Source organism: Pezoporus flaviventris, unplaced genomic scaffold (assembly GCF_033815535.1).
Source record: "Pezoporus flaviventris isolate CSIRO_AGI_PZ_B2104156 unplaced genomic scaffold, CSIRO_AGI_Pfla_v1 ptg000045l, whole genome shotgun sequence".
Classification (NCBI taxonomy): domain Eukaryota; kingdom Metazoa; phylum Chordata; class Aves; order Psittaciformes; family Psittacidae; genus Pezoporus; species Pezoporus flaviventris.
In genome coordinates this window covers 5,294,166-5,306,872 of record NW_026892593.1, presented here as the reverse complement: position 1 = coordinate 5,306,872, position 12,707 = coordinate 5,294,166, and the positions used below count along the sequence as shown (strand labels likewise).

The 12,707-nt window shown below is 38.7% G+C and overlaps 1 protein-coding gene across 2 annotated transcripts in view; it reads right to left on the bottom strand.

Moving 5' to 3' along the window:
• Nucleotides 1-1,503: 1,503 nt before the first annotated feature.
• The window catches only part of SEMA3E (semaphorin 3E), a 138,085-nt gene continuing 126,881 nt past the window's right edge, over nucleotides 1,504-12,707 (bottom strand). For both annotated transcript variants that reach the window (XM_061467306.1, XM_061467305.1), the window contains 4 exons: nucleotides 9,879-10,045; nucleotides 5,748-5,815; nucleotides 3,654-3,793; nucleotides 1,504-2,489 (listed from right to left, as the gene is read on the bottom strand). In XM_061467306.1, coding sequence (XP_061323290.1) covers nucleotides 2,037-2,489; nucleotides 3,654-3,793; nucleotides 5,748-5,815; nucleotides 9,879-10,045 — 828 coding nt within the window. In that variant the 3' untranslated portion in view covers nucleotides 1,504-2,036. The remainder of the gene's footprint in view (nucleotides 2,490-3,653; nucleotides 3,794-5,747; nucleotides 5,816-9,878; nucleotides 10,046-12,707) is intronic.

Below are 12,707 nucleotides of genomic sequence, written 5' to 3'. Positions count from 1 at the left end.
AACAGAAGACCCCAGCAGCTAGATTCCATTAAACTGTCATGGAAAAGTGAATTTATCCTCTCCTGTATCAGATCAAAGTCAGCAACTGTGTGAATTTGTGTAAGGCTGTGTATAGTGTCTGGTCCCATCTCTCAGACAGGCATCCTACCTACAGAAAGTTCAAACCCTCAGGTGCATTGATTTCCTTCACACAACTGGCTGATGGAAAGAGTTATCTGCCATTATGCTGACATAAGATGAAACCCTGTTTTCCTTGATACTCAGGTTGCTGACAGTGGCCATGGGCCCCTTTCAAACACCAGGACAGTCTCTGTCCCCATAGGAGCACAACAAAGGTTGCTGGTCCTGCCAACAACTTTAAGATTCTCTCAGACACAGCCTGTTTGGAAAACACTGGGTTAGCAATGATTGCTGTATTCGTTAACACAACAAACCCAGCAAATCTGTTATCCAGGCTGTTAATTCTCACTACGTCTAAATTCTGTTTCCTGATTAGAAGTTGAAGCTAAACATCAGCCTTTTTGTCGCTAGTGCATCTCTTGTATGTTTTCCTGGTGACATCAATATCTATATCAGTTTGGCTATTTCCCCTACTAGCATCATGTTCTCATTTGAGGAGTTAATTAATTTGTCATTCATTTGTGTCTATAACTTCCTTTTTTTTTTTTTTAATTCAATGTAAAAAACAGTCCAGTTCACACTGGAGTATCAGATTTCTCAAGTAGAGAAATGCATTTTTTTGTTTTGTTTTTTTCTTTTCTTTCATTTTCTGCATCTGTTTTCTTGTACTTAAATAAGATATTTTTTATCTTTTTTTTTTTTCTTTTTTTCTTTTTTTCTTTTCTTTTTTTTTTTTTTAAGTCAGTCTTGAAAGCCCTAGACTGTAAATGACTTAGCTCTTTCATTTCCTCTCCTGGTATCACTCACAAGAGCAGCAAAGCAGCCCTTTGACCAGAGATGACATATCAGGAAAAGATTTACCTCCAGCAGATCCTGAAACTATAGAAACATAGCAGCATAACACTTCTTATTTTTTAACCTACATCCTAACTTTTTCTGACTGTATGTTATCCCAAAAGCATGTTAACAACACAAAGCGTTACTTAAAATGCCGTTTCTCCAGTATGAATTAATTCCTAAAATGCCTTCTAAATCTTTGGATTTAGCACATGGAGACTATAAGTGTGAGCTGCAAATAAACTTTCTGTGGGTATGGGTTATAATTCTCCAAATAGACGGCAATATCTGATTTTGCTTTGTTTTGCCACAAGAGGGCACTCCCTTAGTTCGTGCCACTACTAAGGCAACGTCCATTACTAGAGACAAGCTTGTTTCCTAAAACATTATTCCAACTTTCTATATAGATAAATTGAAGATTTTCATTCTGTTTGTGTTCTCAGCATGCATTTGACTTACATTAAGTTACTAGGAAATATTATTTAGCTGTGAGAGCACATTGAGCTTCATAAATGGCTGATAAGACAAAAAATGGTGGGAAGTAAATAAGATTTCCCTTCATTATCTTTAAAAATAGCAGTATGCTGTATTAACACGACGAATTGCTCTCAGTGATAAACTCAGGTCACAATCAAAAAGAAAGATCTGAAGACATGGCACTTTCAGAAGCATGAAAAATTTGTGAAACAAAGAAAACATATGTGTTAAAATTTTTCATCCATTTGTGAATGCTTAGACATTTGAATTTGTCAAATATGCCATCATGTGCAACAATATACAGCGCAAGCATGGTCCACACAGGAAACTGATTCAAGCACTCAAAGTCTGAAGATTGTCACATCCTCCCTAATGCAAAACTCTGATTGCATTGACCTACTCAAAATTAGATAGTTAAGTTTTCATTTAAAATGCTTCTAAACTGTCATCATGAGTGTACAGTATAACTTACCATAGCATTTTTAAGTCCCAATATTTTATATATATAAACCTGTGTCATTTACCAAAACCAAGACTGATTTCTCCCTCTTACTTAAGTCCAAATAAAATTTCACCCATAAACAGTTGATGGATTTTGTCCATCAAGAGTCAGCTATGTTCCTGGGCAACCGGTAATGCTCTGGCCTGATCCTTGCCTTCTTCTCCTGAGGGTTGGCATATTTCCACTTGGATAGAGACATTTTCAGCTTTTTTCTCTTCTTATCTGTACACCACACTTTTTCACAGTATTCTTCCACCCTCTGGAAGTTGCTGTAACCTATTAGTTGAAGAAATTCCTTGTACCATGGTTTTGATGCCTGAGGTATACTGCTCTGCATTGGGCATGGCATTTTGTGAGGTATCTCCTCCTCATAGTCTTTATTGAACATTTCATCTACGCGTTCTTCCTCAACTACTTCCAGGGTGATTTTCCTGACAGTGTGAACAATGCTATGTTCCACTGTCTGACAAAAATAGGTCCCTGCATCCAGCCTATGCAGCTTCAGAAATAAGAGGCCAAGATCCATTTTGATTATTCTATCATCTGTCTTCACCTGAAAAACAAATTGGTGCAGTTGTAGAGCACAGGCCTTTACTATTACATTAAATCAGTGCAATTACTTCTGTACTTTCATGAACATAATACTTGAGAGGCAGATTAGAGATTCAGGATCCCCTAATTCACAGTTTTTAAGTAACAAAAATATTTACTTGAAAAAATAAGAGATTGAGCCATGAAGGGAAAGAGGTCGAGAGAAGCTGGCAAGCATGGAAGAACAGATAGTAAAGCAGACAGTTCCCTGTTTTCCCAGCATGGGGTAGTCACTTGGGTCTTAATCAAAGAGAAAAATAAGGTTGAAATGTGCAAATAAACTACTGGATGGAAAGCAAATGACCATTTGACAGCTGACCTGCAATACCTTCTCTGTGAATTCTCTTATACATTGACAAAGTTTTTTGAGGTGACATTCACAGGTATTTGTATTATCTAACTGCAGTACCATTGTAATCATAAAGCCTCAGTTCTGAGTTTGGTGTTTGAGTTCCCCCCACAGCTCCTACATTGACTAGATCCCAGGTAGATCTCTTTATTATAAATGTCCACATTTTCTATCAGATGAGTCCAACTTGAGAGATCTTCATATGTCTATGGCTAAGCTGGGGTCTCACATTTGCAGTGGTGCCCAGCTGCTAGGCAGTAAGGCAACCATCTTTATCCTTTGGTAGTCTGAGGCTTTTCTCCCTACATCCTTCCACATACTGAGTGAGGATAGCGACACTGATGTGCATCAGAGAGAAATAAATATAGTAACACTTATGAAGCACTTTTATAGTAAGAAAATATATGTAAAAGAGGCAGAGAATTCACCAACACCCATTTTCAGAAGATTCTGTTAATATAGAGGATGAGGCAGCAAGAATGAATAGCTTTAAGCTAGGATAACATTGGGAGCGACCTGCATATTTCACCTCTGCAGCAGCATATTAAGAGAAGTGGTGGATTCTCTTTAGTTTTGAGATCTTAACTCAAGTTTCACTACATTTCTAACATCTGCATTCAAGATGCTGAATGCAAACACCAGATGAAATTCTCATGTCTGTTAATTCAGGAGAGCAGATGAACATAATGATTTCCCCTGACACCCATGTGTCAGTGAGGTTGTAATATCCCTCACAGCGCGCTCTTACTTAAAAGTTTAGTCTATAAGAATATTTACCTCTTCCTTTTTAGTATCATGTGCTCGCTGGACAAACCAGATTACTTTTGCTTGTAAGGTCCGTGGGGTACACTCCAGAAGGGTGCTGTTGTACTCTATTCCATAAATAAGTCGCTCCTCAGTCTTCTCAAGGACTTCACCTGGAAAGAGAATAAATGTTTTAAAACCATGTGCTACCTCCAGTAGTTGTTGCATTCAATATTCAGGGTATATTTACTTTTAAGTGTGAAGTTTAATGCAGATCCAACCAGATAGTGACTGAAAAACAGTTTCTGGTGAAGATCAGACCTGCTAAGTGAATTTTCCCATCATCTCAGACTCTTACAGGATCTGGTCATAAAATAAATGGACCGAATTATGCTGTGACTCAGATAAAATTATACACAAGAAACAGATCTCAGCCTTTCACATTGCTAATTGCTTATGCCTGGTTTTTATGAATAGTTCATCTATTTCATTGTCACTCAGTGAAACAGGAGGATTCAATACATGCTTAAATATAATCATAGAATCACAGAATGGTTTGGGTTGGAAAGGACCTGAAGATCATCCAGTTCACACCCCCTGCCATGGGCAGGGACACCTCACACTAGACCATGTTGCCCAAGGCTCTGTCCAACCTGGCCTTGAACGCTGCCATAGGTGGAGCATTTGCCACTCCTTTGGGAGACCTGTGCCAGGGCCTCACCACCCTCACAATAAAGAACTTCTTCCTTATATCTAACGTGAACTTTCCCTGTTTAAGTTTAAATCCACCACCCCTTGTCCTATTGTTACAGTCCCTGATGAGAAGTCCCTCTCTGTCACCCTTGTAGGCCCCCTTCAGATACTGGAAGGCTGCTATGAGGTCTCCACGCAGCCTTCTCTTCTCCAGGCTGAACAGCCCCAACTTTCTCAGCCTGTATTCATATGGGAGGTACTCCAGTCCCCTAATCATCCTTGTGGCCTCCTCTGCACTTGCTCCAACAGCTCCATGTCCTTCTTATGTTGAGGACACCAGATGAAAATGAGGACACATAGACTTCTGCAGAATGAAATTCTTAACACCTGTAAATACCCTAACCAATATTATAAATATGCATGTTAAATACATGTAAAGTTTTGACCCAAGGGTGCCAATAAGAACAAGGTGAATGAAATTAATTGGAACTCAATTCTGCTTTTGCATCCAGCAAAACATCTAGAGGAAGATAAGCTAGATGTTATACTGGAGGAGTCCAGTTGCCTTAATGAAAATTTCTTATTCTATAGCAGTGAGAAATGTTCTTGAGATGAATCAGTTTTGGACCCTAAAATTATAGGGTTTGTTATCATTGTGATTTTTCAGTTGTATTCCAAACTTAGGATATAATTAGTATTTCATATTAGAATACACTTTTCCAATATCTACTGTATTCTGGACTACAACTTTAATGAATCCTTCTCTGGTAAAATATCTGATATTTAGTATATTAAAATATCTATCTAAAAGAATCTTTTATATTTGATTTTTATTTTCTTCTACAAATATATTGGCTGTTATCAAGCAAAAGACTGTGGAAGTCCAAACAACTGTTTTCTGTCTGTTTTACCATTCTCATTACTGATGTTTGAAATCATCACTTTTTGAGGCTTGGAAAGCAAAGAGCATTAGACACAGTAATCCGTCCTTTTTTAGGACAAATCTTGATGATGGTCATAAATACACATCTGTGTTCTAACATGTCATTGCCCATGTCTTTGCTTCAATTCTGATTGAGTGTCCTGGCAGTATTTCATATTAATTTCAGGATACAGGCCTGTTGTTTTTTATCCCTGGCCCATCTTTCCACTAACATTTCTGTTGGAAGCCCTTGAGATGCATTAGCCACATCCCTAGTCTGAATGAAAAAGCTGCAGAGCTACATGAACTCTATGGGATCCACCTAACCTGCCATCAATGAAGTCATGCTTAGACCTGGATGACATGATCTCCCATGACTCTTCTAAGTTATTACAAGAATATGCCAATAAAAGAACTTGAATGATGTCATGGTCTGGCTCATACTCTTGGCAAAGCCTGTGCTCTCTGCTCCAGGCATTCGCTAGTAATTTGTAACTGTGTGAGCAGATTACCAATGAACTGCTGGCCAAAACACTGCTGTGCTGCATTTCCGTGTCGAACATCTTGTCTGCGGAAACGTCTGGAGGGGAAAAGATGGAAGTGTTTGAGATAACACGTTTAGCTTACAAATTGTTTGGTTTATGTTAAAGTGGCATTCATTAAAAACATAAGGAGCTAAATCTTGGTTCCTAAAACTTTAGGATTGTTGAGAGAAGTAAACATTTATCCAACAATATTTTCTCTCAAGCTATTGGGAATCACGTGCCTGAGTAAAAGAAACACACTTGTCTGGGGAAGAGGCAGAACTATGAGTCCAGTTTATACATTGCTAACTACACTAATGTTATAACTACTAAGATCCTCTGAACCAACTGGGCAACATTCAATGCTAGAAAGGGTCAAAGGGATCTTTAGCCTTTATTTGGGTTCTCTCTTTCTGGAAGCCAAGGAAATGTTCTTTTTTTTTAGTTTCAAACAGTTTGCCATGTATGTGAATGGTAGTTCTTTTATCCTTTGCTGTCATGTTATTTTTTTTCACTTGGGAATCTCAAACAGCAGAGCAAGTACCTTATTATATCTGTGTAGCAGACAGTTGTTAAGCTTATTTTTCTCAACAGGGAAACAGACATATTCATGACATGCTCATTCTTAGAAAGTGAGTGAGTGGTGGAACTGTGGTGAGAACCTGGGCGCCCTGTCTGTGACCTGGAAATAATGCAACTGCTTTTTGAGAGAAAAATTTTTGTGAGTTTTGGGCTTTGAGCTTTTTATATGCATTTGCAGAAAAATAATGAAAATCATAACTGTACAATGCATTCCCAGAAGAACTGTGCTTTTATATAGCAAATTTTTCCTCTGAGTGTCCTGATAAATAAAATTAAGATTGTTTACTAGGGAAACAAAAGAGCCTATTGGAATGTTATATCTTGCCATATGTAGTATTTCCAACAACCTGAAATTTAGTTGTGCTAAGGGTACTTTCCTATATTTACATAATTTTACATGGTATTACCAATGCCATGCATAACAGATTTACAGAAATATGCAAGGCAGCAAATCTTAGACAGCAGGTATGTGTAGAGTATAAATCATATATGATAGAAAAAAGCAAAACCAAGCACTTTTGTTATTCTTTGCATTTAATACTTAATAATGCTTAAATAATGTTATGTGAATAAAAAAGACAATTTTTATTTGGCACAAATTGAATTTACTGAAACTATGTGGATTTACACTTAAGGATCTTGCTGATGGATGTTACTCATCATATTTCTAAACTTTCAGTAGACAGGGGTTATTTCCTGAATTCTGTCACTCGTATGAACTTCTGATCCAGAGGTGCTGGTGGACCAAGAGGACATCTTTAACCCTCACTGATACTCAGAGCAGAAGCAATGTTTTGTCATTGTTGTTTCAAGGGAATCTGCAAGTTCAGTAGGGACTGTGTTAGGCTTTTTCAGCAGAAGTGCTAAAAATGGGTGCACATTATTAAACAAACCCTGAGCTTTATCATGCCCTTGGAGTTCTCACTGTAATGTGTACATTACAGTGCTTACTACAGCCATGCTTACTGATAACTCTGCAAAGTGTCGCTGCTGAATAATGTTGCCACCAGCTTTGTATATCTGTATATACAGATTATTCAGAACAGATATTTTCTTGCGCAAATATACAAAAATACTATAGACATTAGTCTTTGAAAAAAGCCATAAGAAAACCTTGTTTCTATCAGGCCCAGCAGCCCTACCTATCAGGAACAGGACAGTTAGCAGGCATGTACTATTTAGTTTTAAGTCCTGAAGATCATTGTAGAGCTAAAGAAATCCTCATTCTGTAAAACAGGATAAACCTCCATTCATCAGAACTAGTCTGGAAAAAAAAATGTTTGTTGATGGAGTTTTACTGTTTTGTGTATGAAGACTGGGGAAGATAACATTTACCAGTGCTTTCACCTGCTACTTTTTTGAAGAGAAGGAAAAAATGGGCAGAGGTGCTTAAAGAGAGGGATATGATGGGAGATAAACATATTTCAGAAATACTGACATAAGCCTGGTATTTGGTATTCTTTTTCTTAGTAAGCATTTCATTCAGAATTCCATGAATAATAGAGTACAAGACAATTTCTGACATGAAGTACCACAAGGAAAAATTTTAAGTGACTAGCAAATGTACTGAATATGTGGAAGTGTCTTTTTCAATCTATAACTAGGTGAATTAGCTTTCAGTCTGTAATTGTGCTTTCAGGAACTTGGTAAAAATGATCTGCAAGAAAGCAATACAGTGGACATCATCATCACCACTGCCTCCATGTTTCTTTATTATTTCACAGGGATAGATGAGGCAAAGTCAAAAAGTCTCAGGGAGAAAAGGCATCACTGTGGTTTGCATAAATAAATCAGTAGACTCAGTCAGGGTTTGCTGGACCAAATGTTATAACAAAAAGACATTTGACATAGCACCTGCACCTAGCTGCAAGGTGCAAGAGCATGTTTATGTGCTTACTGGTGGAGTGGATGGTAGAGAAAGAGACCAGAGAGGGAGAGGAGGCAGGAGGGTGACTGTCAGCTTCCTAAAATTAGCTAAACAATCACAGATTACAAGAAGACCTACCCGAACTGAAAGACATTTTAAAATCACTCAAGCCCATTTTCAGCCTGAATGGTGAGCTGGCACAGCAAGAATTTTACTTGCAGAATTTAGTACTTGTTTAGGTAAAAATTGAACCTGCCTGTGTGAGATTGCAGAGGTAATAGTGGACTAAAACTTTCCCTGAAGTCCTGGACCTCTACTTTCTGAGGCACTCATGGAATTTGGATGCAATATAATTTCCTTCTGGCTTAAGTATTTGCAGTATGCAGGAGCCGTGCACCTGTAACTACCATGACATTGTATGATATTGTACCACCATCACCAAGATACAGGATTTTGGGTTCAGTTTTTATTTGTCCTTAATTAAATCCTCTATCTGATTAACTGTCCAGGCTATGCATTTGAAAGGAATTATAATATAAACTTTCACAGCTTAACAAATTGGTACCAGATGTCAGGCAGATTTTTTTCTGTATTTATGCTGCAGTTATCTCTCTATCCTCTTCCTTAGTGCCTTAGTTTACAGTTTTTTCTATTTTTCTATTCTCTAAACACTTGTCATGCCTTGGAGGCATTAGGATCTAAAGAAGATAACATTCGAATCAAAGTGGTCTTATTATTTTAGCCAGACTCTTCTCACATTAAGGATACAAACAGAGGTCACTTTGTCCCTTAGGTCTGCTTGAAAAAGGCATGAGAATACTGTGCAATCATGCTTGTAAAAGTGTTGTAGGTTTCTGACTTGGTTTACCCTATGCCTTAGTACAATATGCCCAAGAAATTCTTAATTATAATGAGTCATTGGCTGTATTACTCATTTTTACTTTTTAATGTGCCTTAACCAAAATGTCAAGTTACCCAATGTAACATGACTGTGCTCACTGTCTTTTAAAAAAATCAACAGAAATGTCTGTTGTGCCTGGCTAGAGTCAGCTGTGCATTGTTTTAGTGCATGGAGGTTCATGGAAAGATAATGTGTGCACAACAAGAACAAGAACCCGCAGTTTCAGGACTTTGTACTTGCACTTGTTGAACTTCATGAGGTTTGCACAGGCTTTATAAATTCACTGGAGGAAGCCTAAGCCTAAACTTTAGCAGATACTCTGGTTTCATGTTGGCTGTGAAGGTATTTGGTTATTAGCACAGATTCTTCTTTGCTTTCTTTTGGAAATGCTATTATATATGTTATTGCAGTGTGATATATTTTCTTTATAATAGTACTAAACTATGTCTCCAATGTTGTAAAGCATCTTTCTTTGCACACCAAAATATATAGAAGGAAATAGAGGTTTGTTTAAAACCTACTGCAAATAATTACTATGTGACTGCTTCATTCATAGAAATATTTCTGTTACTGCAGTTTATACCATCTTGTTACTTTCTCTCCTTTGCAATCCTCAAAGGTTGTGCTAATAAATTAGCAGACTACATATCTTCTCACTGCTCAGTTATTTTTTTGGGGGGGGGGAGGGGGGGGTACTCTGTGTTGCAGTAGGAACACTTTACGAAGGTGTTTTGTAAAAAAGGATATAACGGAATGCAGCAGTTCTCACCTCTTTGCCTGCATTCCTGTGGGATAGTATCGGGAGCAGGAGATCCCATCCCAGGCACAGTATGGGTCTCGAGCGAGGCAGCAGTCAGCACAGGCAGTGCCGTACATGTTACACTGGTGGAACTTCACTTGTGCTATGGCAGACTCAGATCCAACATAGAGCTGTTGCTGGAAAAAAATGCATCACATACAATTAAATTCCTAGAATTTCCACCGAAACTTCTGTTACCAATGAAGTTATTTAAGAAGTGTTAGCTTTATCATTGCTTGCCAGCTGTGTATCCAGCCTGTGCCCAGAGGGAGGCAGAGTTACTCTGTGGGAAAATATCTGATTACAGATTAAACTCTTCCGCATGAGGACAGAGGAACAGAAGGAAGGTAAAATGAACAAGTTTATTTTGGCATTTCCTCTCTTCTGAAGTTTCAGGTTGTAAGATTGGTGTTTGAATAAGCAGGATCTTAAGTTTATTTTTCTTCCTTGGGATTGTTTCCAGTGCTTCCCTTTTTACACTTCCCTGTTACCTAACATATCTGCAGAAAACACCTGACATGACAGACTTTAAACAAAGACATTCAAATTTGCAAGAACTATAAGGAACCTCAATCTTAATATGGGAATTATCAAATATATTTCATTCCTGATCTAGCTACTTACAATATGATCACGTATACACGTAAGCAGTTGTGACGTATGATTTGTATAATCCCTCAGTGCACAGGAGATAGATGATTGGAGGTTTTGTTGTTGTTGCTTGTTTGTTTATTTTTTTCCTGGTGCTGTGCAGTCTTTCTTTACAAATTAGCCAGTCATAATCTACTTATTTAGTATTTATTTGCAGAATTTGGGGTTTCTTTGCAGCATTAGTGCTAAGGCTGTTTGAATCTCCTGAGTTCACATAAATGTCCTTTTCAAATCAAATGAAAGATGATCAATCTAATTCTTGAGATGTTGGCATGATAAATTCAGAAAAGAAAAGCTTGAATTTACAAGGATTTGAGAAAAAAATCCTGTTGCTGGTGAATGCAAATTGTCTGAATACAGAAATATGCAGTGTGCACTGCTATAGGAACTGCTTCTGCACAGCTCACTTTCATGGTTTTACCAGTCAGAGAAAAGATTCCTAATGAACACTTAAATTGTGCTTACCCTAATGGCTAAAATTTGTCCATAATTCCCACTCTTAGACCAAGCTTTCGAAATATGATATTTTGAAACAGTTTAAAGCTGGAAAATACTGGCAGCTCATTTAGTCTGATTTACCTATCGCAAAACATGAAATTTAATCCAGATAGTCCATTCTCACTCCCTAATTACACCCCCTATATCTGTTCAGATTTAACTTTCAGAAATATCAGGGGAAGAGCTGGGGAGAGACTGGTAATAACAATGCTTGAAGACTTTTTCAGCTGAGATAAACCAGATTATAGTAGCAGGAGCTCAGTCTGCCAATAGGAATGAAAAAGATCCTTGTTTGCGGGGAATTCTTTCTTGTCTGTAAAGGCTGCAGTGTGATTGTCCCAGAAGACATGAACAACACTTTCAATTAGACATATGAGATAGGATTTTTCTCTTTCATCTTTTAGCAGGGGTGAAGACTACCCTAAATCTTGGTCCATCAGAGGAGGGCAAGAATCATCCTATATCTAGCCGACTGAACATCAAAGAAGAACATTCCTTGCCAGCCACTGCAGATAACTAGCTCAGACCTGAAACATGATGTTTTATTGTCCCACTGACTTAGTGAAGACTGGTTAGTCTTACAAGGATATTGCAACAAAGCTAGCAAGCAGCTCTTCACAGGCTAAGTCCAAGTTCAAAAGATACCAGCTAAAATGCTCAAGCTACATAACGTTTTTCACATAAACTCAACTCTTATGTTTCACAGTATCACAGTATCACAGTATGCTAGATATTGGAAGGGACCTCAAAAGATCATCTAGTCCAATCCCTCTGCCGGAGCAGGAACACCTAGATAATGTTACACAGGAATGTGTCCAGGCTAGTTTTGAATGTCTCCAGGGAAGGAGACTCCACAACCTCCCTGGGCAGCCTGTTCCAGTGTTCCGTCACCCTCACTGAGAAGAAGTTTCTTCTCAAGTTTAAGTGGAACCTCTTGTGTTCCAGTTTGTACTCATTACCCCTTGTCCTATCATTGTTTGCCACTGAGTAGAACCTGGCTCCACCCTCATGACACACCCCTTTATATATCTATATACACTAATAAGGTCACCCCTCAGTCTCCTCTTCTCCAAACTATAGAGACCCAGCTCCCTCAGTCTTTCCTCATAAGGGAGATGCTCCACTCCCTTAATCATCTTCGTTGCCCTGCGCTGGACTCTCTCCAGCAGCTCCCTGTCCTTCTTGAACTGAGGGGCCCAGAACTGGACACAATATTCCAGATGCGGTCTCACCAGGGCAGAGTAGAGGGGAAGGAGAACCTCTCTAGACCTGCTAACCACCCCCCTTCTAATACACCCCAGGATGCCATTGGCCTTCTTGGCCACAAGGGCACAGTGTTGGCTCAGGGTCATCCTGTCGTCCACTAGGACCCCCAGGTCCCTCTCCCCTACACTGCTCTCTAACAGGTCGTTTCCCAACCGATACTGGAACCTGGGGTTGTTCCTGCCCAGATGCAGGACTCTACACTTTCCCTTGTTATATTTCATCAAGTTATTCCCTGCCCAACTCTCCAGCCTGTCCAGGTCTCGCTGGATGGCAGCACAGCCTTCTGGCATGTCAGCCCCTCCTCCCAGCTTAGTGTCATCAGCAAACTTGCTGATAGTACACTCAATTCCCTCATCCAAATCGTTGATGAATATATTAAATAAT